The following is a 27,845-nucleotide window of genomic DNA, read 5'->3' on the forward strand; positions in this document are numbered from 1 at the left end:
ATGGCGGAGCGTCCTGGGGGTAGGAGACGTTCGCGTCGGGACAGCATGGAGACAGGCGGATCGTTACGGGGTACGCCGCCGACCTCCAAAGACAGGAGGACCAAACGATCGAGCAAACCATCGAAAGAGCGGTGGTTGCTTACTAGAAAGACATGGCGGTACATGGCTGACGCCGGTAGACGTTTAATACCCGATGGAACGCACAATAGGCCGGAAGATATTCCAAAGATAGAGCAATACTTTCAGGAAGTGTGTCAAAAAGAGCCAAGGTTTCTGCTTTGGAGGAAAACTTCCTATCCAGGGACTTTGAGCTTTCGATCGCAGAGACGTCGAAGACATATAAAGGGCGGCAGTTGTAGAACGAAGGCTAGCTCCGCCGACGAGGCTGACGATGTTAGAAATCCGCCTCAAAATTTCATTTTTCAGACCACCACGGCGGGAAAATTTGACCTAGCGAAAGCTAAAAGAGAATGGCTGCTGGCATCGGAGAGAGGGAGCACTCCATCGAGTCCTGTAGAGCATAGGAAATTCGTACAGGAGGACTCCGAGACTAAAGCACTGGCTGATATGCTGCAGAAGTACCTGAACATGCAAAGCGACGTCGCTGGTACGACAAAGTCGACAGGAAGATCGGAAACGCTCGGGCAGATGGATGGAAAAGAACCTTTCGATTATCAGAGTTTGATAAACAAGCTTCAACAATATCTAGATTTGATGGTTGCCCAGACGAAACTGGAGCAACTGTCGGTCCAACGGTCTTTGCCAACAGTGAAACACACGGGAAACGTTTCTAAGACCATGCAACCGTATCACGGCGATTACGTGCACAAATCGTTGATGGAAACTATCGGCCGTTATTATAGTAAATCCGCGACTCGAGAACACGTGATCTCGGCGATTCTAACGGACCGAAAGCTGCTGGAGAAGTTGTATTTTGACTTGAGGTGTACCAGGGGTTTCAGAGGTCCACGTGCTACCGGCGCCTACACGTCACCGCCGTCTTCTCGTTGGTGGACTCATCAAAGGACCAGAGTACCGTCGAAGGAATCCGAAGATTGGCTTTCGCTCAGGAGAGATCCTAGTTGCCTGCCACCTTTGATAGCCGTGCAAGAGCCCAGTACAGATCGTGGCCCCATAGACGACGGCGTGCAAACGGAACCTGTTCCTCGCGAGGTTCTCGACGCCGTTCTTCTAGAGAGAGAAAAGGAGGAATCATCTATGAAAGAAGCGGCAATGCATAAGTCTACGGGTCGCAGGCGAAGCAGCGTGGACAACGACGACGTTTCACCGTCCGTCAGCGACACGATCAAAAGGTATCTCCGAATGGCTAGAAAGAAGTCGATGGACGCCGACAAAGTGGACAGATTCAAACGAGTGAACTATGACAGAAACTTGAGGAACATCAAGGCCAAAGGAGAGACCACGAGCCTCGGCGATGACGATGGCAATAACAAGGGCTGTCAAACCGAAGACAACTGGGCTGTTAATTACAGAGAGATGTCCTCGACGGAGAATCCATCGGAGAATCTGTCAGACGCTGACACGACCACCTCGCCACCGAGTAGAAACGCGAGCTCGAGGAGCAGCATCGATGCTGGCCTTGGCTCGGAAGAACCACTGACCCCTAAACATCATCATCATCAGTCCTTCCTTTCCCATCTCCTACACGGTTCCAACGCGCACAAGGATAAACCGCATTCGGCACCGGGTTCACCGGCACTTACGTCATCGTCCACCAATTCCGCAGGTGGCACAGCGATGCAGAAGAGCAAGTCCTCGAGCAGCGTGGTGCATCACGGCAGCCGACTGGTCGCCAAGAAGATGTGGAGGTCCAGAAGCAAGAGTACTTCCAGGGCGTCCAATCAACCCTCCGTCTGGACACCACAGGTGAGTTTCCTTCTTTCTTTTATCGTTTTGTCGTTTTGTTTGATCGCGTGTTTCTTCCTTTCTTCCTTTTCTTTTCCTTTCTTTTCGGAGGGGGCGAAGGGGGGGGGCGGCGGGCGGGCGGACACGTAGTTTGCGTTTTATGAAATTTGTGATTCTTGGTAGAAGTTTAGTTTGTCAATCTTGGAACTTTTGTTTCAGTTAAGGATACGACTAAAAGTTAATAAGATTTGTTTCCAAAACGATCGAAATGAAATAACACGTAAAAACGTGGAAGCTTATTGATCGACAATTTCTCTGTTTGGAAGATTAAAAGATTAAGAGAGATAGTTGGAAGGAAATAAAGTTTAAGTATCAAAGAACGATCGATAATGCGAATCTTGTCCAGAACGAAGAACTTTCGTCGAATATTTCGATGCATTTTATTCGTGCATTGTAAACGAAGCAGAAACGAATCTCGCACTCTATATATAGAGTTTTGTCTTGCCAAAACATGTCTACGAATAATTTGCTTAAACCACCTGTCGCGGCATAGCGTGGAGTGTCCACCTCGTTATAAGAAAGAAAACGAATTAACGATGCCGCTATTAACATCTGTTACGAAAATAGAGCGTTGCTATTAATAACAATACTCGCCTGCCTAGCTTTCTTAATAGCACCTGTAAATTAATTTTACTTGCCACCGAGTCGAAGGCAAGATCCCGGCAAGTTCATCCGGAAAACGGTCAAACCTTCTCTCGTCGTTCTCGTTTTATCGACCCTCTTTCGAGAAAGAATTCAACACGAACGACTCTGGCACTCGGCAATTTCACCTTTCTTTACCCTGAGTTTTTTTAGTTTTCTTCTAATTTAATAATTATGGTATTTTTTTTATAAAAATTCCCTCGTTCCATATTTTCGTTCTTTGTTATTCACGATTGTTGAACGGTAAAATAACTACGTTTTACGGTAAAATATAAATAATTACCACGAGGAAAATGTTTTCCTCGTTTTTCGTTGACTTCAGTTTCCTTCTTTTAATATCCGTGCATTTAAAATTCCTATTTCTCTTATTCCCATTAATCTCGGCTTTCTTCTGCTACAATTCCATGCTCTATTACAGTATTACAATCTCCTTCTGCCGATTTCCATTTACCTTAGTCGTTATCTACGTATTACAATCGAATTTCTACGTAATTACGTTCCCCTTCTTCCAATTTCATCTCTTTCTTCTCAATAATTAATCTCTTTTCCAGAATTTTTACGTTACGACTTTTGTCCTTTCCATCTTCCTTCATATATATCGTTTCGTTTTTCTTCTCCTTCTTTTCTCTCCTTTCCTAACCGTCATAATAATCTATCGTTCTTCTCCCTAATTTCTACGTATTAACATTTTTTCCCTTCCGAACTTATTTCATTTCGTTTTCCCAATTTTCGCTTATCGCACACTTCCTCTGCGATACATTTGCCTCCTTCCTAATTTCCACGTATAACAGCCTTTTTTATTTCCAAGTTCTATATATCTCTTGTCCCTCGTAGCTCCCCCGCACTCTAACCTTCCCTTTCTTCCCATTTTTTCATCGCTTTCATCTCTCTCCCGGCGCTTCACGGCGCTTCACGGTGCTTCACGGCGCTTCACGGCGCTTCACGGCGCTTCACGACGTTTCACGGCGTTTCACGGCGCGCTTCCACGATCTTAGCTTCGACGGCTCGTCTATTTTTCTTTACCGTCCGACCCGGCCGACGTTTAATATCTCCGTGGTGTGACCGAGTATTCGGAGGATGTGAAAGAGGAAAAAGACGAGATGTAAGAACAAGAAGAAGAAGGTCGACCTTGCGGCAGGCATCTCGTTAAGCGGTAAGCGCGATAACCAATTTAGGGCCTCGGAATTTCGCCGGCGCCGCCAGAAATAGTCAGCCAACGGTGGTGTGTATAAACTATACTTAACCCCTGCTACTACTACTACGTGTCTGCTAACCACAGCTTATGTGCCGCCACTACAACCGATGATTCTACTTCTCCTGCAGTTACTCTTATTAATACTCGGACATTAGGCTGTTTCGAAGATATTATTGCCCAACGTATCTCTTCGTAACGGTATCGTTGAATCGATCGTATCCAATATATTACAACGCTCATTCTAGTTAGTAGAAATATCAATTTGATTTAGTTGATGCGCATCGTTTTTTTTTTTTTTTTTTCGTATGAGAAGCAGTAAACTAAATAACGTTGTTAATTAACATGTACATGGATGTACGCCGTGCATAGTGTGACTGTACGCACGTGGTCCTAAACGCGCCTTTTCCACGAGACGTTGGTAAAAGTAGACCTAGTAAAAGTTGCGAGAAAAGTTGCGAAAGATAGATCGTGTAAGAGCGTCTTCTTCTCTTTGTATTTTGACTTTTATTAGTTTCTGTTGCGTGGCGAGATCAGGAAAAGTTGGAAAATATATGTTTCTCGATTCATTAACGTTGGAAACGATGAAAAACGGCGGGATTCAGACACGAATTTATCAACCGTGTACATTGACAGAACGTTTAGTCGGGGCAGAAGTTTCTTTTTATAAAATCGTTCCTCTAGCGCACGTTGGTTCCTCAAAGTTTTGAATTATACACGGAGATCGCTCGAAGAGAATTTATCGATATTTTGACCACACGTTGTTTAGCTTTGAAACGATCCTTTATTCGTCGCGTCGGAGGGAATGAAGCATTCTATCTATAGTGGATGATTAGAAGAGTAGAATGGACCATGTGGATATTCGAATCGAATCATTAACGTTTCAAGGAAAGTTCGTTATTATTATATTATTATTATTATAAAGACCGAATGGAATATCTCTTTATTTTAACAACGACGAAAGCTATTCGGCTAGCGAGCGACTAAAGCTATCAGAACTTTTAAGTTGATTTATTTACTTGCATGCAGTTTTCGATTTAGAAAAAGAACGAGCTAATTCGCTTCCCCTCGTCGAGAAATTTCACTTTGATGTACTTGATGTAATTTCCTTTCCATTCAACCATCTTACAAAACTTTTAGTCCTGCTTCCTTTCTCTTTTATCTTCTTCCGTTGATCTCTTCAAGAATGAAAAAGATACTCGAAGCGTTTAATTGCTCGACGACGCGCAACTAATCGTGCAACAATTCAATAGAAATACAGAGAATGACTTTTAGCGGATGAAACTTGTTCCGAGGATCGATTAGACGTCCGAGAATCGTAAAAAGCTTCTTCGACCTATCGTATTCGATTCTCACGCAGTTCGTCGTTATTTCGTTCGAATAAATGTTAAACGTTTTAAGAAAGAACTACTTGAACTTGATTTTTCTTATACCATATTTTTGTACGAGTACTTCGATGTCGCGGTACAAAAGATATCTTGTCGATGGTCGAGACGACAAGAAAGTAACGATAGAACGTTTTAATAGATCGTGTCGTGGAATTCACGTCTTGGCAGCGATCCTTTGCGAACGTATCGTGTCTCACCTTTGTCTCCTTTACTGTGCATTCACCCACGTGTCGCGATTTCAGCCTCCTCTGTAAACAAATTTTGCGATACATCCATCGGCTAGTCGTCTTTCATGCTATATCATGCTATAACATCACCGAATATCTTTAACATCGAATTGTCCTTTAATATCAGATTTTTATTTCTTTTATATCATTGGTTCGTGCAATATTTCGAATATGTACGAAATTACGATTACATTTTAATTACTTACAATCGGAATCTAACCCTCCAATGGGATAGATCGGATGTTTTAATTTATGACTTAATGACGATTAAGTCGATCGTTATTAAAACGATCGAAGAATTCGCGATTTAACAAGATCCATCATTCAAGTTACGAATATCTTTTGTAAAAAGAATACATTGAAAATTCTAAAGTAGTGTAACGAGTAAAGTCGTCGTCGTCGTCGTCGTCGTCGTCTTACGTAAATTCGATTCGACAGAATTTTCTGACAGAATGGAATTGGCACTGATTTTATCGTCTGTTATAATCGGCTAAGCTTTTCGAATATCAGGCTTCAGGAAACGCGCAACAGTAAATTACCCTACTCCTGTGCGTTCTTCCTGAAATCGATAAACCAGAGTACCGTGTGATCGTAAATTATTGGACATCGTTGTTCTCGAGCGGTAAAGCCGAATAACGTTCGAACTCGGAATTGACGAGGAGCCAATTCATTACATCAGAAGTAATGAATTTGTCGCCGGGTTTTCCGCCGAGCACCTTCCATAAACGGATTACAAAATTGCTCCGTCGCGTACTAGAATTGCATATTGTATGTTTTCATATCACTAATTTCTATATAATTTCACGCGTTCGATACGAAGTTAATTCGATTTCTACATCCGAGCTTTTTTTTTTTTTTTTGGTTCTCGCGCTCGATCGAATTAATTATCGTAAATAATGTACGTTTAGTGTTTCGTGTAAAGCAAATCACTTCGCAGTCACTTCGCTTGCAGCTTATTCTTCTCGATCATCGCTTTCCATATTGCATGAAATATCGTAACTAGAAAAGCAGAATTTTTATTTAATCCTGTCAGATTTTTCGCGAAAATGGATATTCGGATTGCCCGAATTGCCATGTTTTCTTTTTGGTCTGGTAATAGAATTAAAAGAAATAAAAAATGCCGACGTTCGATCCCTTGGATGTTGTATTATTTAATTAAAAAGAACGTCAATCGCAAGAACGATAAAATCATGTCTTAAGAACTTTCAACTCTAACGCCATATCGTGTAAGACTGATTGGCAGAAAACTTTGATATAACGGAAAATTGGATATAAAATATAACGTAGTTTCTTTCGACGTAGTTTTAATTAAAGCCATCGTCGTTCGCGTTTTCTCTTTTCTTCATTCAGCGAAACATTAATACCGTACTAATAAAAATTGTATAAAGCACGATATCTGCCTGTCCTGTTCCACGCGCGTACCAGGAAATCATTATTTTACCGCGCTCAAAAGGGAGCAACGGATAGACAAAAATTTCGTTGGGATATTTCATGTCAACGTAGTTCATCGTTATTTCAATTTTACGTTAAAAAATCCTAAAGAATAGCTTTTTTTATAGCACGTGTTTCATAAAAAGTATAAATTCTCAAACAACGTTATTTTATTTCGCTCATCTTGGTTAACGCGATACTTTTAACACATCGCGTCTATCGCGTAATACCATCGCTCTTTCCACTTTTCCACACGAGCTCAACTTCGTATTTAATTTTACTTGGTTCATCGTATTGATGCAATTGAACACGCGTTTAAGTTCATTTTACCTATATACACGTTATTGCGAACTGCTATGAAATCATCCGTATCACTAGGATGGTTTCATAAGGTTTCATCGTTTCGTTCCTTTTTCTTATTATTTTCATGGAAATTTATCTTCATCTGCATTACGTGAAAAACATCGTTCACCGGATAATAGGCAATGTTCAACGTTTGTTGTTTAATTTGATATTTCACTTCTTCAAAAATTACGCAGATATAATAGTGTTGAAGAAATATTATAATTATAGTTGTACATTGAAATATTCAAACGTTACGAAATTTGAAACTTTATGTCGTCAATTTCTCCAGTATCTTGTACAGGAAACGAATATGCAAAGTTTGACAACAGTTGCGAATTGTCGTACAGATTAACTTCGACGTAGTTAATCCGCGTCGATTAATTCCTTGCGTGTAACGCGGCATGACCTTCCTCAACGTAACGTAAATCGACGTTATCGCATCGTGGGGAGAACATTCAGAGCGTGTAACTTTAATTGCAGGGAAAGTGTACGTGGGCGGGCACTGGTGGACGACGCGTCACCCTACAGGATACTCCGCTAAGGTCACTGTCAGAAATCGAGAGGAAGGTTCTATGCAAGGTAGCTGTCGCGAAACTCCAGGCCCTCAACTTGGGCGTTCACATTAGGCCGCCGAGTGGTAAGTTTTTTTTTTTTTTTGGAATGATCGTTATTTCAAAAATTTAGCGTTTAGAAGACTGAAAATATTTGCTAATTATTTCTTGGCGTTTATTATTTATTTAGTAATTAATTTTAGTACGTTTTCTATCTTTTTTCTCGAGAAAATTGGTGTCTCAACTCAATGTCGAGAATGGAATCTCGGCTGCCTTCTAGATGATTGACATGTTTACGAACATAGGGTGTAACTTCAACGTCGAAGTATCCTCTTTCTCAAGGAATCACGTGCACACACACTCTCCCTCTCTCTCTCTCTCTCTCTCTCTAAATTTACCAGATATCGTTTATGATGCTCTTAAGGAATCTTTAAGAACGTTTTATTACTAGTTTCATGCAGATTGCTTATATCGCTATACATACATAGCATATATATAGTCGTGCACATTCGGAATGGAAGATAGTCTAAGATAGTTTAATGTATCAGGCGAGTACGGTCGTAAATTTGTTGCGAATTTACTTTTACTGCGTTAAAACTATAATCGTAGTTGTAGACCAATTTTACCATACAATTTAATTTATTAATTTAATGCAGTTCCACTTAAGCAAATTTTACTTTTATTCGAAACGATTACTTCAAAATCCTTCTGCAAATTACTTTCGAATTTTCCCTCTACCTAGATCGCTGGTAAATTATTTCAAAGTGTGGGATATTTTACCTTACATTAAATGAAATTTAAACCGATAAGAAATTGTTCTACGCGAGGAACGATGTTTTATTAATAGAATAGAATATTTTAAGGATTTATTAATTAGCCAGAAGCGATTACATGTACGATGAACGTCGTTTAAGAAATACTCCGTACGTTCCGTGATATGGTAAACTAATTTTTCGCGGTACACTCCGGTGTGGTCATCGACGTTACTCAACGATCAAGGGGGGATCGCGTTTCATCGAGTTCCATTTCCTCGTGTTCGTTCTACGTTTCTTTGTTCCATTTCCGTATACAGGCGGAAGCGAATAGACGAAACCACGACAGGGCCACAGGAGGCCACGAGAATTTCTCCTTCGTATTTTACGCTTGCATCATAAAAATAACGACGTTATCAACGATAGCGGTAAATTTGGATCTTTCTTTCATTGTTCGTATTGTTTCTTCTTTTTCAGAGTCACTCGGTAGCAGTGCCGTTACCACCAAGCCCAAAAGAAGAGCACCTTTGCTCAAGAGGAAAGCTCTCACCACTGGTTTCTTCGACAATAAAGGAAAAGATGATAAGGAGAAAGGTGAGTCGCAGACATAGAAATTTGTTAATCGCGTGGTCTCGCTTCGGCATTCTTGTCAGAGGCTTAACCAAAGAAAAAATGGCCGAATCGTCTGAAACATCTTTCGTTTGTAATTTCAATGCTACAGACTACGTCGTACTAATTTTATTCTCACGTTTTCCCTCGGAAATTGATCTTTCGTACTAACTTTCGTATTTTCGTATTTTTGAAAGTTTACAGTTTCGATATCGAAAATTTTATTTTCGTTCAAACTGTTTCTCCTCTCAGTTTCTCTTTATTACCGAATTGACTAATTGCTAAATTACCGAATTAAACAGAGAAACAGTTTTAGCGGCAGATTGCGATAGGTCGTGTAAGAAGCTAAATCCCAAAGATCAGAGTTTCTATCCCATAGGAACAACGTAGGTATAGCTTGTTAGAAAACTTTGTCTAAGAGAAAGGATACGCGGTATCGTTGCGAAGATTTGTGTCCGAGCTTTTGTCTAGGTTCTAGTAGCTGTTGTCTGTTTCATTGTGACGAGGAACAGACATTCTTCAGCTATCGTCTCATAAAAATAGCCAAAACGAAAATAGGTAGAGAAAATACAATGCCCAGCAGTTCATGGTTAAACGCGAATTTCAATGGAACAACGACACGAGTGACGAGATCTCTAATTGAAACAAACTATGGGCTGAAAACTTGAACTTTGACGGTAGATCAGATCGTAAGGATTTGAAGATCGATAACAAACTCCTCTAAATAAATACGTACGAATATCATGAATCGTTTCGAGTATTCGTTTTATTTTTGAGAAAAATGTGCTCGGTAGCGTTCTTCGGCAAAATCCCAACGTATCAGGAAATTCAATTTCTCGACGACCAATATTTTTTAATACTCGCAACAGTTTCAACTTATTTATGGTAATCGGATAGCGTAATTTTCGCGATAGTAATTGGCCGATAGTAATTGTAGATAGAGAGTCAATAATTAAACACGGTAAATTAAGTGCGCAGTTTAATGTGCGGAAAGCAGCACAGTTAACGATCAGAGATTTATGGGCCGTTTATTTGTTTGGAGAATAACTAGTTCAGCTATTTTCAGGTGTGATTCTGTTTGCAAGAGTTCGCTAGGTAGTGTTTCTATCATTTTATACGTTTACGACATCCTTACATATCTGTATTTTGATCTAACCAAATCCAAGCAAAGACAAATATTATCCTTAGGACAAATTCCGGCTGCTGCACCGTTTCCCTATGTCTTCCCATTTCGAATTGCTTCGCTAATAATTACGTAATTCGTACCGTCATCTTCTTCTTGGAAATTAAACAGAATCCCTCGCGTGTGAATTTTATCAAACAAGAATTCTTCTTCTTCTTTCTTTTTTTTCTTCTTTTTTTTTTTTTGTTTCTCAGCATATGGGAAAATATTAAATCGTTCTCTAAAGATTTCCTCGAGTTGGAAATTGAACAGAATTTCTCTTATGAATTATACGAAATAAATTCTACCTTTCTTTGATTTTTCGCGAGAAAATGTTAACCCCTGTTTACACTGCCTGTTTTCTCCAAAAGAAATTATTACTGTAATTCGAGATGGAAGTTGAACAGGATCTCTCCTATGAATTATTTATACAAAATAAATTCGACCTTTCTTTGATACTCCTGTGAGAAAATGTAACTCTGTTTCACCTGTTTTCTTCGAAAGAATTCTATTCTATATATATATATATTATTCTATATAATTGTTATTCTAATTGGAAATGTTCATTAAACTTATTTAAAATAATCTGAATAAATAAGAAAATCTGAATGTATTTGTCGTTTCTAATTGTTAGATTAATCGAGGGAATTGCAGGAATCTAATATATTTTGTTTCAAGCGACGTGTGTTTCACAGATGCCACGCTGTTACACGCTAGCAACTTTACGTTCACCGCGTGGATGTATCATTCCCGATTGTGAGTCTCTGTTTGTCGAGCACTCTCGGAGTGACGACTTTCGGCAAAAATTGCACGTGGAACTCGTGCGAACACGGAAAAAATAGCGTTTGCTTAACCACGAGGTACTTCGGTAATCGTGTGACGTATGTGTACGCGTGTTTGGCAGTCTGTAATTTTTTGCTTCGTTCGTATTTCTGTTGCATCTTCGAAGACTTTGGACAAAGATAAACCTGAGAAAATAGAATAGAAGAATGTAAAATCTTACGCATAGAAAATTGGATAGAGGAACGTGAAATCTTAGAAACTATACCAGAAAAGCCCAAAATCTTTTTTACTCGCAGTTACTATTTACCATTCTAATTTCCAAATTTAAGATTTAACACTTGCATAGGTTAAAACGCATTATAACATCTACTCGGAAAATCCGAGAAATTCATAAGAAAATCTAGAAAGGTGTCTAGTAGAATAAGTGTCACGTATCGTTTCCTGCGACGTATTTCTATAAATGAAAAAATGAATTTGTATCGAATACTATCTCTAACTAAGCCCCTCGATTATTCCGCACTTTCTCGATCTTCCGAAGAACAAAGTGGAAAAAGGGAATGCAACGGTTTGCCCATGTGCGAGCAACAGCAGACCGCGGCACTAACGTCGGCCAGCCTGGTATGAGACACAATTTCGCTGGCTAAAATTAGTCACGGGGTGCTTGGTGGCGGTGCATATTTCCGCATATACCAGGTTTATTTGCGGTGCACGCCGGGTACGAGTGCCGCGGGGACACCGGACGTCAAACGGGAACCGGAATGGCCCTTCCACGGGGTCGCGTGTTTCGAGCTTACCCCCTTCGGCGATCCTTCCATCGGGTCGTTCGCGAACACGTGCCGGCGGTGTGTTATATTACTTGCTTCTGTTGAGCTTTTATGAGCGAATTTTTTTTCATTTTTTTCTTTTTTCTTTCTTTCTTTTTTTTTTTTTTTTTTTTGAAACGCGAAGCGAGAGGTGCTGGGTGGTATTTTTGGATCTGTTTAGTCGTAAATTGTTCGATACTTGGCTGATAAACTTAGGATTAAGCGTAATACAGCTTGGTTCTAGTACACGAATAATCGATGATTGTGGATATTTGGAAAATTGAAAATTTGAGCATGCGTCTAAAAATGGAAAAAATATGTACGTAGGACGAATTCATGGATAAAGCGATCTGGTATAGTTTTCCTCCTTCGTCTTCGTTTCCGTATAATCTAATTCCATAGTCTTACATCGCCACCATAAAATTCCGCAAGCATAAATTTTCAGATGGAGATTATTTCCATAAGGAGAGAAATGAAAATAATTTGAAGAACAGTGAATGCAAGACTATTAAATAATCAAATAACCAAATAACCAACGAGGGGATTTCAGCGAAACGAGAAGGACGAAGGAAAGAGAGGAACACCAATTCGATACACCGACGGTAGAGGAAACAGGAGAGGAAAGTGTCGCAGATGATTTTGAGAATTCGAGGAAAAGGCTCGTACTCTGGGTCCATTGTCGTCTTCTGAAAGTGGTGGTCGTTTCACGGCGAGAGAAAGAGAGAAAGAGAGTGTGTGTGTGTGTGTGTGTGTGTGTGTGTGTGTGTGTGTGTGTGTGTGTGTGTGAGAGAGAGAGAGAGAGGTCGTTTGGAGAGGCTGGGATGGCCCAGATTGTGGTCTATAATCGGACCGGTATAGAGACACGGTTTGTTGCCTTTCGGCTTTTAGCTGGCTTCGGGACTACGTCGTGCGAGAAAGAAAGACAAGAGCCCCGTGAAAGTCTGACATATTCGATCATACGAGGGGACGTCACTTAAATGACGTCCTCTTTTAGAGCGCTGCCACATTTGAAACACGTGAGCCACGCACACGTGTCTTTCAAAAGGGTGAACGAATTTTTTTCCCGTCTCGATGCAGAAGAATTGTCACGAAAATTTTATTCGAACTCGAAGCGTTTTAATAATCGTAATTACAATTATCTTGTAATAATCTATAAGCATTCTTTTCAATGTAAATCTCAACTTGTGACTTTTAACATTTTTCCTTTTTTAAAATTACATTTCTGTTGCGTTTCTCTGTAACAATCAATCGGCAGCGTATCAACGTCCGCAGTTGCTCTCCTATAAAGCAAAGAGAAACGAAGAACACGCGGTCTTCCGAAGTAAAGTGTTCCAGTAACAGGAATAGGAGGAATCGAGGACCTTAAAAAAGACGATGATCGTTATTCGCGCGTGTGTATCTGGCAAGCGACGGCAAGCAATTAAGAAGTAAAAAGATGAAATTCGAAAGTTGGGACGGCGCGTTTCCGCGAACTTAGCCGAATAAACGGGCGGTTTAGCGGCGAAAATAAAGCGGCCGAAGCATTCATGGCCAGCCGGAATATTATCGAACGTTCGCGTCGTCAGAGGTGACCAGAGACTACGCGAATTTTCAAATTTCACTTTTTCTAATATCGTTGCATCCACGCTACAAATTGCTTTAGTATACGTACAAAAATTCGTCTCTCACTGCGTATTTCCTAGTATATCGGGAAATAAAGAAGCGTAATATTCTAAACTGTAATATTTAACAAATATACAGAGCAATTTTTATGGCTAGTTACGTTCGTTTACGCGACGTTTAAATTGAAAAGAACCGTACGAAAAGCAACTATTTACAGCAGTCTCGGTAGCAAGCGTTCAAACACAATTTCCTATGAATTGCACGAACAGTTCGCGCACGAATAAATAAGCCGTGTTTACGCGAATGGGACGCAGCTGACCACCACGGATCGTAGAACAGAACGAATCTCCTTCTTGGTCGGTTGATGGAAGCGATTCGAAATAAAAAATAAACGAACAAATGAACCGACTAAAACTATCGTCTAAGAAAGTGCGACACGTCTAATTCTCCCTTCTCTTTAGCCAAAGTTTAACGATCTACGAATACGTCACTGATAGTTGCTTTTGTTTCTTCCATCGCGTGTGTCGTTTATTTCTTCGAGTACCAGCACTGTTGGTTTCTTGCATAACGCAGGAAGAATCGTTCGGCGATCGACAAGATCCACGACGTATTTTATTCTTCCGTATTTTATTTCAGAGTCGTCGAGTGGTGGCCTAGTATTTGGTATACCGCTGTCACAGTGTTTGGAGAACGATAGAATCGCTAGAATCGCCGCTGGTGAGGTCTCGGACGTTGGTTGTTTGTCGAGGAACAGCAGACACGGTAGCAGGACGAGCTTCACGAGCCTCATCGAACCCACTGTCGCGGCTAAGACTGACGAGGTAAGTATAAGCAAGATACGTTCGTTTCTCATCCGTCATAGGCGTGTCAACCGACGACCCGATCGTCGCGTAATAATGCAGCAATACGGATTCCACGAATATCAGCGTTAAGAAGAGTTAAAAATCAAAGAATCAATTTCCTTGCTTTTATCTTTTACACCTTTTTTCTATTTGTATCTTTATAGCAAATTTCTATTAAACATCACTTGGTAGCAGTATGCTTATATATAATGCTTGTACACTTGCAAGGATTTATTTAATCTTTCAATCGGAGTTGTATACATCACCAAGTACGTGCAATTTATTCGATCGACCGTTCCATTTCATTAATTTCACTCGAATTCCATTTGATTAATTTAAAATATTAATTTACGATCGGTTCTAAAGCATTAATAAAAAGCATTAACTCCTTAGAACAGCGTATTCGATGCTGAAACAATCGTCTTGCTTTCCTAGAACATATTCCATTTGATATTTCGCTGTGTGCAACGAGAATGTCCTTGCTGCAGTAGTATAAGATCGTATCCAGTCAGCCAAGCGTGTCGATCGCTAATCGATCGATTCTGTCAGCGATCTTTCCACACAAGTACTCGCGCTACTATTTCAGACATTAAGAGGATTTCTACGGCGAAATCAGCGACAGATATCGTGGAATACTTGGAAAAGGAAATTATGCCTGCGGTGTATTATATTTTATCGCGATACCGACAACAATGTGGCGTTTATTTTGGCAGATGGGGACTGTCGAATCGTACAAACCAAAATTACACGCATGAAACGCAAGTAGATTGTTGAGAATGGCTAGCACGAATACACAATCAGGAATTTTACTCGGTTTTCTCGATGACTGCTCGGTCGAAGAGGCGAGAACACGATAGAGGAGCACGCCCACGCGCGAATAGAAATCCGAATCACCTGTTTTAGATTGACGTGAACTAATCTGCACGCGGAACGCGTTCTCAACGTAGCCGATAGAAATTTCAGTGTCTCTCAATGCGAAAATATAGTTACCGTAAAAATAGACGCGATAAACGCGAATAGCCACGTTTCTATATTCTACTCGTTCCCTCCTATTTTTTCTTCTTATTCCGCGTTTCTCAGGCAAAGTGTCTCGAAGTGGCTAGATCCATTAAATTCTGAAAATCTTGATCTGCGTCGCTACGACTTTCGATCGTACGATGACATTTAAATCGTCCATTGAAAATGCAACGTGCTACGCTACGAAAGAGTTAAAAATCTGGATCTTTTAGAGAGATTCACACCAAGTGCTAATATCCTGACCCGAGCAACATCGCGTAAATAAAACGTACAGAAGCGGAAGAATCGATATCAAAGTATCGGAATGGCGACGTACACGCGTTCCACTTGTAACTTGTATATCGGTTGCATCGTGATCGTTCGATGATGCTTTATGAGAACGACGAGAGAAGACGGCGGAGGGGCTCGAGGAGGCAGCGTCGCGTGACGGATCGTGAATGCGATCATAAACGTCGTCATCGATTGCGTCAGTGTCCGCGGCGATCACGACGAGAGCGTTTATCGATGGCCACTATGCGAGTCAGGGGCCAGACGTTCGAACGACGGACCGCAAGTGGTTATTTTTTGATGGATACGTCAGAACGACGCGCCGCGACGCCGGCTTACAGCCGCTTATTCTATATTCTGTGGTGTGTACGACGGCCGAGACGGTCGAGACGGCCGAGGCAACACGTTCGTTGCCAGATTCTCTTACCGGATTTAAGCTAACGGTTTCGTGCAATTAAATGCCAATAGGCGACCCTGTGACGTTACCATTCAACGTTTCTGGGTCGAGACGATCGATTTAGATCGCGTGAAATTTGGAAAACGCAGGGAGAAAAAAAGATAGATCGAGCGACGCAACGCTTCCGCTCCGTGATCTATGCGTATAAATTTATGCGAAAACGAATCAGCATTGTGCGAGAAAAACTGCGTAAAAATTGTTTAAACATACGAGTGTTTTGTTGCAGGTTTTTATGTCACTGTTATGATACTTGGTTTAACCCTTTGCACTCCTACGTCGAGCGTGACGCTCGACGTCGGTTTTTATCTCAGCAGCTCCTTTGTCGAGCCCCACTTGACATTCTTTCAGTCCCACCTCTTTTTGTGAAACGTGCGAGAGAAAACTAGGATTGCACTTGGAAATTGTTTCGAGATGTATCGTTCACGCTTAAAAAGATGTATCGTATACACTTAAAAATGGCAAAATACAACAATAGCGTGAATAAAACTGGCATTTAAGTGAATTCGTTTCTTCCTTTATTTATTTAAATTGTCTTATCTTTTAGTTGAAGTAAATTTCAAATAAAACACTCAAAAGCGTTGGGAGCTGCTGGTAAAGAAATTGGAATAAAATTCGGAGTGCAAAGGGTTAAAGGTTTCAAAAATTAATTTATTCCTACACAGAATTTTTAATTACGTATTGATCAACGTATTTTAGAAAATGTAATTTCACTTCTAAGGTTTCAGGACTATTTATACCACATCGATACGAACGATTGTTACATTATTTTTGCGAAAACAAATTCGATAATTTCCCTCCAAATTCTTCCACTGCCTTTTATTCTTCCGAGAACAATAATCTATACGTATACATTAGGCGTTACGAAATGTTCGAATCGAAGAGAAACTATTCGTTCGTGAAATCATAAGTGACGTTTAAAAAATGCAGATAAATGGTAACCTCGTAAAACTTTTGCGTTGCTACGTTATCAATAAAGCAGATTCAGAAATTTTCTCTATGCTTGTCTATCGCAATGCATGCATGTCAAAACTATTTTCTTCTTTTTTTTTTTTTTTTTTTTTGAGAAACTACTTATCTTCATCGTGACAGGAAGTAAATGTTTTGATTTGAGAAGTACCGGCGCCACCTGGTCGATGAACACGAATCTTCTCCTTCTTCTTCTTCTTCAGTTTTTTTTTTTTTTTTTTTTTCATACGTTCTCCACGCAAAGAACTCGAACGTTCAGGCGTTATTTTAAGAAAGTCGAAGACTCCAGCCGCGCTTCTTGATTTACACGATCCGATCTAATTTTCGTGCGTTTACGTTTTTGCGTATTGATTTTTCGGTTTATAGCGGCTCAGCGGGATGATTTGTTCACGTCCGAGAATTTATTTTAGCCACGCGCGCCTTTTGTTCCAGCCTTCTTCTCTTCCATATCAATTTATCTCATCGCGTCTGCTCGGCTCCAACGTCAATCTGTCATCTTCATTCGATACTTTGTCGTCCCGCGAGAACAATTTAGCAGTCAGCCGTAGTGATTTTCTCGTTATTCGAAAAGTACAAAGTTTCAAATAATAATAGCTCGTGTTCTAACGTGGCAACACTAACAGAATGATCAAAATGGTCAATTGCAACTTCCTCGTGGAAATTTTATAAATCTTGAACAGCGTATTTTTCAGAATTTCAATGTCACACTTTGCAAGTATACGAATATTCTTTCGTCAACCTTTCCATTTTCGTTCCTTTTCTATAAATCCTACATTTTAGCGATTCCAGCGTTAATTACCACTTTCTGTAAAAAAAAAATAAACGTAATTTTGAAATAATATAATTCTATAGAATATAACAAATTCTACACAGCCTGTAAAAAGATGCTATTTGAAAGATGGAAAATTAGCATAGTAGCATAGGACTAGTATAGCAGGGAAACGTACCGAACACTCGAAGAACTCGGACTTGTCTTTTATTACGTTACAACACGCGATAAGCACACACATACAAAAGAGCAATAAACTAACATTCTTACTGCAATTAATAGCAATGGCGATAAATCGAAATCCGATGCGTCAACTGTTCTACACGGATGTATATAGAAAGTAGCTGGAATTATTGACCGCAAGAAAATTGGTGCGATCTGCTCGGAATGTTAATACATAATTGAGGGTCCCTTACGAGCTCGCGAGCTCGTTCGTGACGCATTCTGTTCGTGGGCGGAATTTTTCCAACGCGAAGAGAAATTCCGCCGGTTACGAGTCAGAAACTAAATCTACCACGTGAACCCCCTTTTTCTGCAAGTTTCCGATGTTACGCATTGATCCGTAGCTATTGGTCCGAGATAGTTCACAAGTTGTTGGATCATGCACGCTTCTAGAACATGAAAATAGAAGGAAAATTAGACGAAACAGAAATCCTCGATAAGATTTGATTTTCGAGGAAAAAACTTGCGTAGTAGTATTTCGAGATTAATATTTCGATATTAACCGTTAAAGGCTATCACGAACGAACTTTCGCCCCGTGTAAACTTTAACTTAATTTCGTTTTAATATTACCATCCGGTAATACCGCGACATTCGCAACCAGCGTTTATTTAATACCGATTGATAATCGAATCGATGGCATTGTTTGACTTTGTTACTTTTAAAATCTCGATAGGAGCCTTTAAGAGTCGCGGATAAATATCGCTGTTAATTTTAGTAAATCGCGAGTAATTTTAGCGTTGTTTCTCGGCATAGACAGGAAAGCTAGGGCCTTCCAGTGTGAAATTTCTTAGCATTTTCTAAAAATAGTCGATCGACAGGCAAAATAGAGAGCCCTCGTTCACACATTGTGGAAATAGCATTGATTTATCGTGGCGCCAACTTCGACAATGCCACCCTCGCGACTTCCGCTACTCGATCGAATATATATCCGATTCGTGTATATTAGTAAAAAGATGAGTCACAGTTCGGTCTGTTGACGCGTATCGTTTAACGATTTTACACGTCATTGTAAAGTTTGATTTCTTACTCGTTTTATCCATCGTTACCCGTCGTTTACCTGCATCGTCGCCCGTCGTTGCTTTAAATGGCACGCAAAAACGTATCGTTTCTTCCTTTACGTTCACTTTGAATGTTCTCCTCAACGATGGCTATTTTCTTCGTCAACGTCTCGATAAACATTCTAAAATTTGTTATTAATTTCTATTTCAAATTCGCCGATGCTTCGTTCAAATTCTACGATAGTTTATGTAATTAGCGAAGAAGAAAGAGATACAAGCGAATGATATACGTTTTGTAATTTTATTCGATGTAAAATTTAATTAAAGATGCAGATAAAACGATATACGAAGAATATTTAATTTCTATAAAAGCAATTATCAGAATGATATCGATGAAATAGTTGTCAGAGTCGACGAACGATATCGGTAAGTCGGTACAATTTTTCGCTTGATTTCGCTTTTCAACGAAACGTCGTATCGAATCACGGAACATGTGCGTTTTATTGATAACAGTTCGCGGTCGGGACGTTTGGCCGATGACTCGATGAAAGCGCCACGTGCTCAAGTAGCCCGATTGATCGATTTAAAGCGATCCGGGAATGACGCAACGTTGCACTTTCCTCGTCGACGTCACGCGTATCCCGAGCTGCGTGACGTCACAGATCGGAGACGCGAATAGAAGCAAGATCAGAGAGCGATAATTTTAGCCCCTGGTTAATTAAGATCCCTCAATTTCCAACACTTTTCCGTCACAACGGATCGACGAACACGATGATCGTCCATTAAGAACGCTAAACAGTTATCATCGGACACGTGGATCGATCCAATGTTTACGCAATTTTAGTCGAATGACGATCAGTGGACAGCGCAAAGATCGTACGATCAATTTTCCAGCCTGAAAAGCAGCGAAAGCCAACGATCGCATTACGAATTTTTATGCGAATTTCTATTTTTACGCTAAGAAGTTTTGTTTTATTCCTTAAACTCTGCTTTAAATATTCGAAACATCGTCCTTCGCATTTCTGCGTCTTTAAATTTCGCACAAAGTGCGCTTCCCGATAGCCCATATAAATATATATTAGGGAAAAAGAGAGACATTTAGAGAATGTTTCGTATTGTTGGAATGGTCGGATTCTACTATTGGCTGATGCAACACAGGTCTTTAGAGAAATGAGATTGTTTCAGGGTGGTTCGAACGAGTCGTTGTCGTCGAAAGGCGGAGCTCTAACCGGAAGCGACTCCGGGGTGCTCGAGCTGAGCGATAGCGGCGGAGGAGGCCCTCCAGGGGAATGGGACCTGGTTCCAAGCATAGTCAGACAGTGCATCAGGCACCTGGAAACCACGGGTCTTCGGACGCTCGGTATCTTCCGGGTGTCACCTTCCAAGAAGAGAGTGAGACAGGTGAGTGTTGGACGATGTTAAACGTTCTTGCGTTTATTTATTTCTCCGCACGAAACGTATAATCGCATCGCGTTATACCAGATGCGATTAAATCGCGTCTAAATCAGTAAATTGAAATCGAATGTCCCATATTTAATCAACGAGATTCTTACCATATAGACTTTTACGTTGCAGATATCAAAGCGTATCCGATATTTGAAAAGCACAACTATTAAGAAAACATTTGACACGTTTGCACGTTTTACGCGTTACAAAAGCGTATTATAAGCGTGTTATATTCTTTGTTTCCGCAGTTACGAGAAGACTTCGATTGTGGTCGCGAGACAAAAATCGGACCCGATCAATGTCCTCACGATGTAGCAGCCCTTCTGAAGGAGTTTTTTCGTGATCTTCCGGACCCTTTGCTCTGCAGAGATCTCTACCAAGCCTTCGTCCATACGCAAAGTAAGGACAAACGTATCCGAAAATTTCTTTAATTCTCAGTACTGTCAGCCGAAACATTGTCTGACCTATCAAACCTATAAACAAGTCTCAGGCAAAATATTCGTCGTCGAACGAAAACATTAGATTCCAAATATTCGACTAAATGTTTTTATCGACGGAATTGCTTTTACGAGCACAACTTTTACAAACGAGAAATGGAAACTAAATGAAGATCGATTCGAATCAATTCTGCTGCACAGAAAGCGTTTATAGGGGTGAAAGAGTTAAGAGCTTGCGTTCGATTCGTCTCTCGTTTCCACCCCTGTTCGTCGATACATTTTCCCTTCGCGACATTGACGCACGAGCCGTCCACGCGGACTGAAAGAGAACCCCTCGTTCCCCGCAGAGATCCGGAACAGGCGACTTCAGCAAGAGGCACTTCAGCATCTCGTTCAGCTGCTGCCTACGCCGAACCGTGAGACGCTCTGGGCACTTTTGAGTTTTCTCAGCGTGGTGGCGGCTAACAGCGAAGATCAAAAGAACAAGACAGGCGAGTGGATACCGGGCAACAAGATGGACACGACCAACTTGGCCACGGTGAGTGTCATTCGCCTCCTCTTATCGCGAATCCGATCGAAAGGATTCTCATCTTCCATTTACCGTCAGATTTTAATGAAAAAGAAAAGGACGAAGAGGAAAAGACACGTAGCACAGGCGTAGAGATCCATCGATCTCTATCATCGTAGGACGTTTCATATTTCTAGTCGAACGAGTGGAAAAATCGACATCTCGTTCGACATTAGCTTCGAACTCGAGGTTCATCGGTGCTATTTTTTAAATATCTTTCACGTTTCGCTCTTCTAGATCTTCGTAGGGGATCGTTATCGCCACTCGCGAAGCTTTTCCACTTTTATAGCGGTGATTTCTAAAGCGAATTTATACAACACGCGTTTCGTCGAATCTTTTTATCAATCTTTGGTTGCTTATTTAGGGATCGTAAAAGAAAAAAAAGAACAAAAAAAAAAAACAATTGAATTTCGAAGAGATCCACGCGGTGGAAAAAGATGATTCCCAAATGGGAATTTCTTTTCGTATTTTGTTTTTCTTTCGAAAACATCGAGACAACCAAATCCATGGAACGACGAATCTATAGAATTATACGAAGATTTCGGATAATACGATCTCTTCTGTCGCTTATACACGCTTTTAAATAATACATTCCGAAATGTTTAGAAAGCAGCTGTAGCGAACTCTAACGAATCACCGTAGTGATTTACATAGACGCGTTTAATTTCTCGGATTTTCTCAAAGCCTCTGATGAATTTTCTTGAATTTTCTTTCATAAGGTATTTGCCCCAAATATCCTTCATTGCGTGAAACCTGGACAAAGGTCGGAAGTGTCCGCGGAAAGGGCCGAAGAGAGGATAGACGTGATAAACGTGGTCAGAACTCTTTTGGAACACGCCGCGACGTTATTTAAGGTGCCAGCCGCTCTTCTAGACGAAGTTTACTTGCACATGATGGACACCCATCCGGCCGATTTGGATCTCGCCCTTTCTCGACGTGCCGAAGAGTGAGTAACTTATATGGCCATTTTCTATCTTTAATCTTCGATCCCGTCAAGCCCCTTCTCTCTTCGATCTTCGAAATAGATGCTCAAGGAAATGCTGACGATTCGATTTGCACCATTCTGCGTAACAAGCGCTACTTCCTATAAAACCGAACTAAAGTATCAAGAATTTAGAATTACGAGCACAATTGCTATTTTTACGCGATTATCGCAAAATTATATTTGACTTTATCTTGAAATTCCATCGTTACTCTTCATTTTTGGCTATACGAAACTTAATACAAAATAGTAATATAACGGTTCCAATATAAGCGGTGAATTCTCGTTAGATTAAAATTCTCCTTTTCATTAAATCTCTCTATCGTCGATTACAATTTTATATTTCATATTCGTAACTGATGTTGCGTTAAATTTACATTGGAGACAAACGCGCCATTCTTCATCCTTTATGCAGTTAAACAGGCGATCGTGAATATTCTAATCGTTATTTATCTTTCTGCCAAAGACGCTCGAGCGCTCCGTCTTTTCCACGATTTTTAATTCAACTTGCGAGACTCGGTGGCACAAAGCCAACGAAGTTCTCGCGTATGATGTCAGTCGGCGAGTCGCGTAGGAAAAGCTGACAGCGTGTTTCGTACGATTTTTCGCAGGCAATGCGGAGACGAGGCGGACCCGTGCAGCGAAGCCGAAACCTTCTCGCTCGAGGAGACGCTGACGACGTCGACAACGACCACGGCCGGCACGACCACGTCTACCAGAAAGGTAACCGATCCAGATCGAACGAGATATCCGTCGACCATTTCGCGGTATTGCTCTGACGTCTTCGCCTGGAACATTTTCGAGATCGAGGAAAGATATGGCTCGACTTCGCAGGGGCTGATCTTCTTCCACACCTTGGACGTTTTTATTTCCCCGTTTTCCTTCTGCTCTTCTTCTTCTTCTTCTTCTTCTTCTTCTTCTTCTTCTTCTTCTTCTCGGTCTGTCGAGTAGTTTCCTTTCAAACCTTCCTGTTTCACTGTATTTTTTACTTTTCGTTTCATTTTCTCTCGTTATCGTCGGTTAAGTTCCTCGTGTCATGGAAGAAACAAAGAATTTTTCTGCTTTAATGACTCGTTAATGACACCATTGGGTTCGTTGATAAGCGATGATGTTAAACTTATAACATTTGTATTGGATAAACAATCATATTTGTAGATTATTAATATCTTTGACGTTACTATCGTAATCTAAAGTACCAAGCGTACTACAAAGCGTTTAGATAATTCTATTTTGTTTCTATAAAAATTCATCTGATAATCCTCGCTGTATTAATTCAATCGTATCATGCCGTGCGCACAAATAAGATTCTTATTCGTTCTCAGGTATAACTGCAAGTTTCTTAATGCAAGATCTTTACGCTTTGTTATACAAAAAGTTATCGAATATAATTCATCCTTAACCCATTAAGGACCAAGCATACAGGATTCGATAATGCACACAATCGAAAACAATTGCTAATGAAACGTTGCGTTAACGCAACATCGGTCTTTAACGGGTTAAAATATATTTATCATCGTTGAACGTTCAAACGATTAGTTCTAAGGAAACGACGATTAAAATTCTCGATAAAAATTGTATGAAAATAACGTTCCGTATAAAGGAAAACTGGGTCAATTTCGATTGTTAAAGATGTGGACTAGGGAACAGTGTCTGCATCAAACAGCTGGCGTGGGCGGTGATATAGGTCCAAGGCCGAGACGGCCAAAGAGGCCTGGAAGCCGACGAAAAGAGGAAGGCAGAAGCAATAGCGTGGACAGTGGATCCAGCGAAGATCCAGCCGATCCACGAAGAAAATCCTCGCCCATGGTAATCACCGCCAGTCTTACCATACCGATGTCTGGAGCGTTCACATTGAACCTCGACGATCCGGACATTCCTTACATCGAGGAAACTCCTAAGCAACCCAGTGCACCGCCAAGAAGGCAGAGACAGCGATCGATTTCCGGTTGCAGCGAAGGTATGACCTTCCTGAATTCTGTCGCAGTATATTAAAATCAGTTGTATCGTTCGTTCTTGCGTTGTCAGAATATCGTTCTCTTTGCTTATCGAATCGGTGTTTCGAGACAACGAACAACGTCGTAACAACCGATCTCGTTAAATAATATTTCTCCGAGAGTTCAAAAAATAATATTCGCAATGAAAACGAATACACCGAACGAGCAAAATATCTTTTCTCCAAACTTAAGAAACTCTGAAATTCCGAAAATCTTACACCGCTATAATCGCGAAGCAAAAGAACAAAATTTCCATAAAATTATTTATCACCAGGTGGAAGACACGGAAGCGACAGCGCCGTCGGTTCCTCCGCCACGTTATCGGGCGATCAGGTTCCAAGTTCTCCTCCGTCGTGGGCGTCATCGCCACCTGCCAGCCCCGACAGTGCGGTCACCGCTGTCTCCTACATCCCCGATCAGCAGGCCGTCCTCCAAAGGGTGTCGTTCACCACCTCGAGCGAGTTACGTCAAGTGGCCAGGTCGAGCAGCAGTCAGGAAACGTCGAGGAGCACCGCGGCGGCCCCGTACACACCCAGCATCACCAGCATCGGTGGTGCGGTTTTGAGGTGAGAATCCTGCTCCTCTAAACTATGCTGGCTTCCGTGTGTAGCTGACAGGAATTGGCCGGATGATTCAAGCTATATACTGTTCTGGTATTCGCGCGGAACATCTGGGACAGTTCGTTCACCCCCCTCGAATCTAGTGCAATGCACTCCTTGGTGCATTCACCTTGTAATCACGGTATTAGGTCGTTGTTAGGTTATTCGCGTTTCTTGTCGCGGTTCATTCGTTCATTCTATCCATCATTCTTTCGTTATCGGGGTTCGTTATTTACATATATATATATATATATATGTGCACTAACTGGTCCTTCTTCCTATTCAGTTTAGCCATTTCTATTTTATTTTTAGGCTTTCGTTGTCCCTTCGTGCACCGATTAACGTAACTCGTCTTTATAGATAGACGTAAGTGGAATTAGCCGCGATACAGAATTATCAAAATGTAATTTTTATTCGATAATCTAAATTGGTTTGGAACGAGTTCCTGGAAATTGGTTCTATCTGGAAGCTTGCAATACGATAAAAATAGTTACAGTGAAACTTTGATCAGGCACGAATCACGATCGTTCTTTTAACTTGGTCGTTCGCTTAATTTCTTCATTTTTCATATATTAGTGCATTACCGAATGTCAACGAGAAATTCTTCAAAAAGAATTTAATTATTTGTTCGTTTGTTTTTCAGGTCGAAGACCGCTGACATCGAGAGGATGTTGCACATCTCCAGACCAGATGCAGGCATCTCGATGTCGCAGCAGGGTAAGACCGGCTCTTCAACGTCCTCCGAGAGCAAGAAATACACGAAGAGACGTTACACGGACTCTAGGCATCAAACTCGTCACATCCCCGATTCCGATACGTTGGCGGGGAAAAACACGGCTACAGTTTCATCCTTGCCATCCGTGACGATGTCCGCTTCGTCTTCGGCGGCTGGCACGCAGAATCAAAGAACTAGAGCACAGCCGGTCTGGAAACGACGGGAACTGATTTCCAGCGCGCCCAAGGACAGGGAGGGATACCTCTGAATATCCCTGTGGGCGATCGAATCGAACGTCCAAGGATCTCGACGAACCTTTTTCTTTTACAACTCGTTTCAAGACGGTTCTATTAAAAGTTGAGCGCACGATCAAAGTTTCGCATTGATTTTAAATTGAAAAAAGGGCGTTTCGTATTACGATTGTCGAAGATTCAGCGAGGAAGTTTGTACAAATGCGCGATCTACTCGATTACTTGCTTCGGATCGTACCTAAGCTTGCACTTAGGTACGACACGTAAAAACGTCGAATTAGAAAATTCAACGTTTAGTCAGCTATGGTGAAATACAAAAGACGACAACAAGATGGAACAGCTTGCGCACTTGTACAGATCTTCCTATGTTGAAACGTGTTACGAAGAGGAACTTAAACAACGAAACACCTTCGTTGCACGTTGCTTGAATAATATTTTGAATATAGCTTCCGATGCATTCTATTCCAACGAAACATTGTGCCTTAACGTATTAAAATTCCAAAGTATTACGTATTCCCCTAAACGATAAGGTATTTAAGTAATTTAAGCTATTTAACGATTACAAAGAATCAGCTTTATTCGAGCAACGTACAAGTAAATTACGCTTTGATCGTATCCAGCTGAATTATATATTTCTACGCGATGAAATCTGAATTGTGCGCCGGATAAACTACGAGTGACTTTGAAAAGAAACCCGAGCAGGTCCGGACCGAGTATACGATTCGATCGTCAAGAGTGTCCGCGAAAGAAAAAAAAACAGAAAAAAAAGAAAAGAAACAATATAGTCACTGCCGATCAGGCGTGGCCTGGCAAAGTGTTCCTCGACACGTTTCTCGCTTCGAAAGTGTGATCGACGTATCGTGGGGTGTCTATTGGTTCCTAGACTACCGTCCTCGCGCTCGCAAAGATCTCCGTGACGAAACGCACGACCCCTCTCTACACTCTCTGTCTCCCTTCATCTTTCTTTTATCTCGTTTTATCACTTTTCTCGTTCTCTCGACGAGATTAATCGCGTGTAACGAACAAATCAAACGGGAGGATGTTCTACCTTGCGGTTAATTTATACGGAAAAGAAACAACAAAATGGAACGTTGATCTTGTATCTACGAACGTAACATTCTGATGTAGTAGCGACACGTTAGTAGCGATTTGTAAATTATTTTTACTATTCAAGATGGAGGGATTTCCCTCGAGCTTTCGTGGATAATTTGTGCGAAAGCCACGATGTTATCGCGTGCACGATTCAATCCTCGACGAACCAAAATGAAAGAAAGAAGAATAGCCTCGAGTCCCTTGAACTCGCGTCGGGCCATTCCATCTCTCTGGATCGACTGAACGTCGTCGTTGGTTTTGACGCGACCAACGATACGGCGTTGCTCTGTCGAGACGCGGTTCGTCGATCGTAGACTATTATTTTTGTATAGTTATTACAAGTACCTAATCGAACCGGTAGTTCGTGATCTAGCGATGACGAGCCAGAGCAGCTAAACTAACGAATTTCGTCTCTTCGTTTCTTTCTCTCTGTTTCTATTCCTTCCTTTTTCTCGCCGGGAGATTCTCTCGGTTCTTTTCGTCTTTCCTTTTTAAATCGCTCTTCGTTCGCGAGAAGTTGCCTCGAAAGAATTCGTGTACTGCCGTGAGGGACGCGTGGCCCGAAAGACGCTGTTGTTCGTCGTTTAAGTTTTCATTTTCAGTCTGTAAGCTAATAAACGAAGGTTAATTTTTTTACTATCTCGAGTACCTTGTATTCCAGTTTCCTCTATTATTCCAGATAATTATCGCGAAAATTTGCCGATCAAACTCGTTGCGATCGATCTTACTTGCCATATAGCTATTATAAAGTTTGCTATATAAGCCAGTATTACGGTATTTAAAATAGAAAATAACTGGGATCAGGATTT

At 41.0% G+C, this 27,845-nt stretch overlaps 1 protein-coding gene across 1 annotated transcript; it reads left to right on the forward strand.

Moving 5' to 3' along the window:
• On the forward strand, positions 1-27,675 carry LOC117211289. Its single transcript, XM_033454998.1, has 12 exons — positions 1-1,887; positions 7,632-7,788; positions 8,932-9,048; positions 14,050-14,234; positions 20,138-20,353; positions 20,647-20,797; positions 21,183-21,373; positions 22,123-22,349; positions 22,997-23,108; positions 24,015-24,342; positions 24,654-24,945; positions 25,622-27,675. Exons 1-12 carry the CDS (start codon positions 1-3, stop codon positions 25,959-25,961), a joined length of 4,203 nt encoding a protein of 1,400 aa, XP_033310889.1. The 3' UTR covers positions 25,962-27,675.
• The last annotated feature ends 170 nt before the right edge of the window (positions 27,676-27,845 follow it).

The sequence above is a fragment of the Bombus bifarius genome, unplaced genomic scaffold (genome assembly GCF_011952205.1).
Source record: "Bombus bifarius isolate JDL3187 unplaced genomic scaffold, Bbif_JDL3187 scf7180000008227, whole genome shotgun sequence".
Lineage (NCBI taxonomy): Eukaryota > Metazoa > Arthropoda > Insecta > Hymenoptera > Apidae > Bombus > Bombus bifarius.

Excerpts from the sequence above, each read along its gene's own strand:
- LOC117211289 (XM_033454998.1), top strand. The coding sequence starts at position 1 with ATGGCGGAGCGTCCTGGGGGTAGGAGACGTTCGCGTCGGGACAGCATG. Across the intron at positions 24,343-24,653 it reads GATTTCCGGTTGCAGCGAAG|GTGGAAGACACGGAAGCGAC; the intron begins GTATGACCTTCC and ends ATTTATCACCAG. Across the intron at positions 24,946-25,621 it reads ATCGGTGGTGCGGTTTTGAG|GTCGAAGACCGCTGACATCG; the intron begins GTGAGAATCCTG and ends TTTGTTTTTCAG.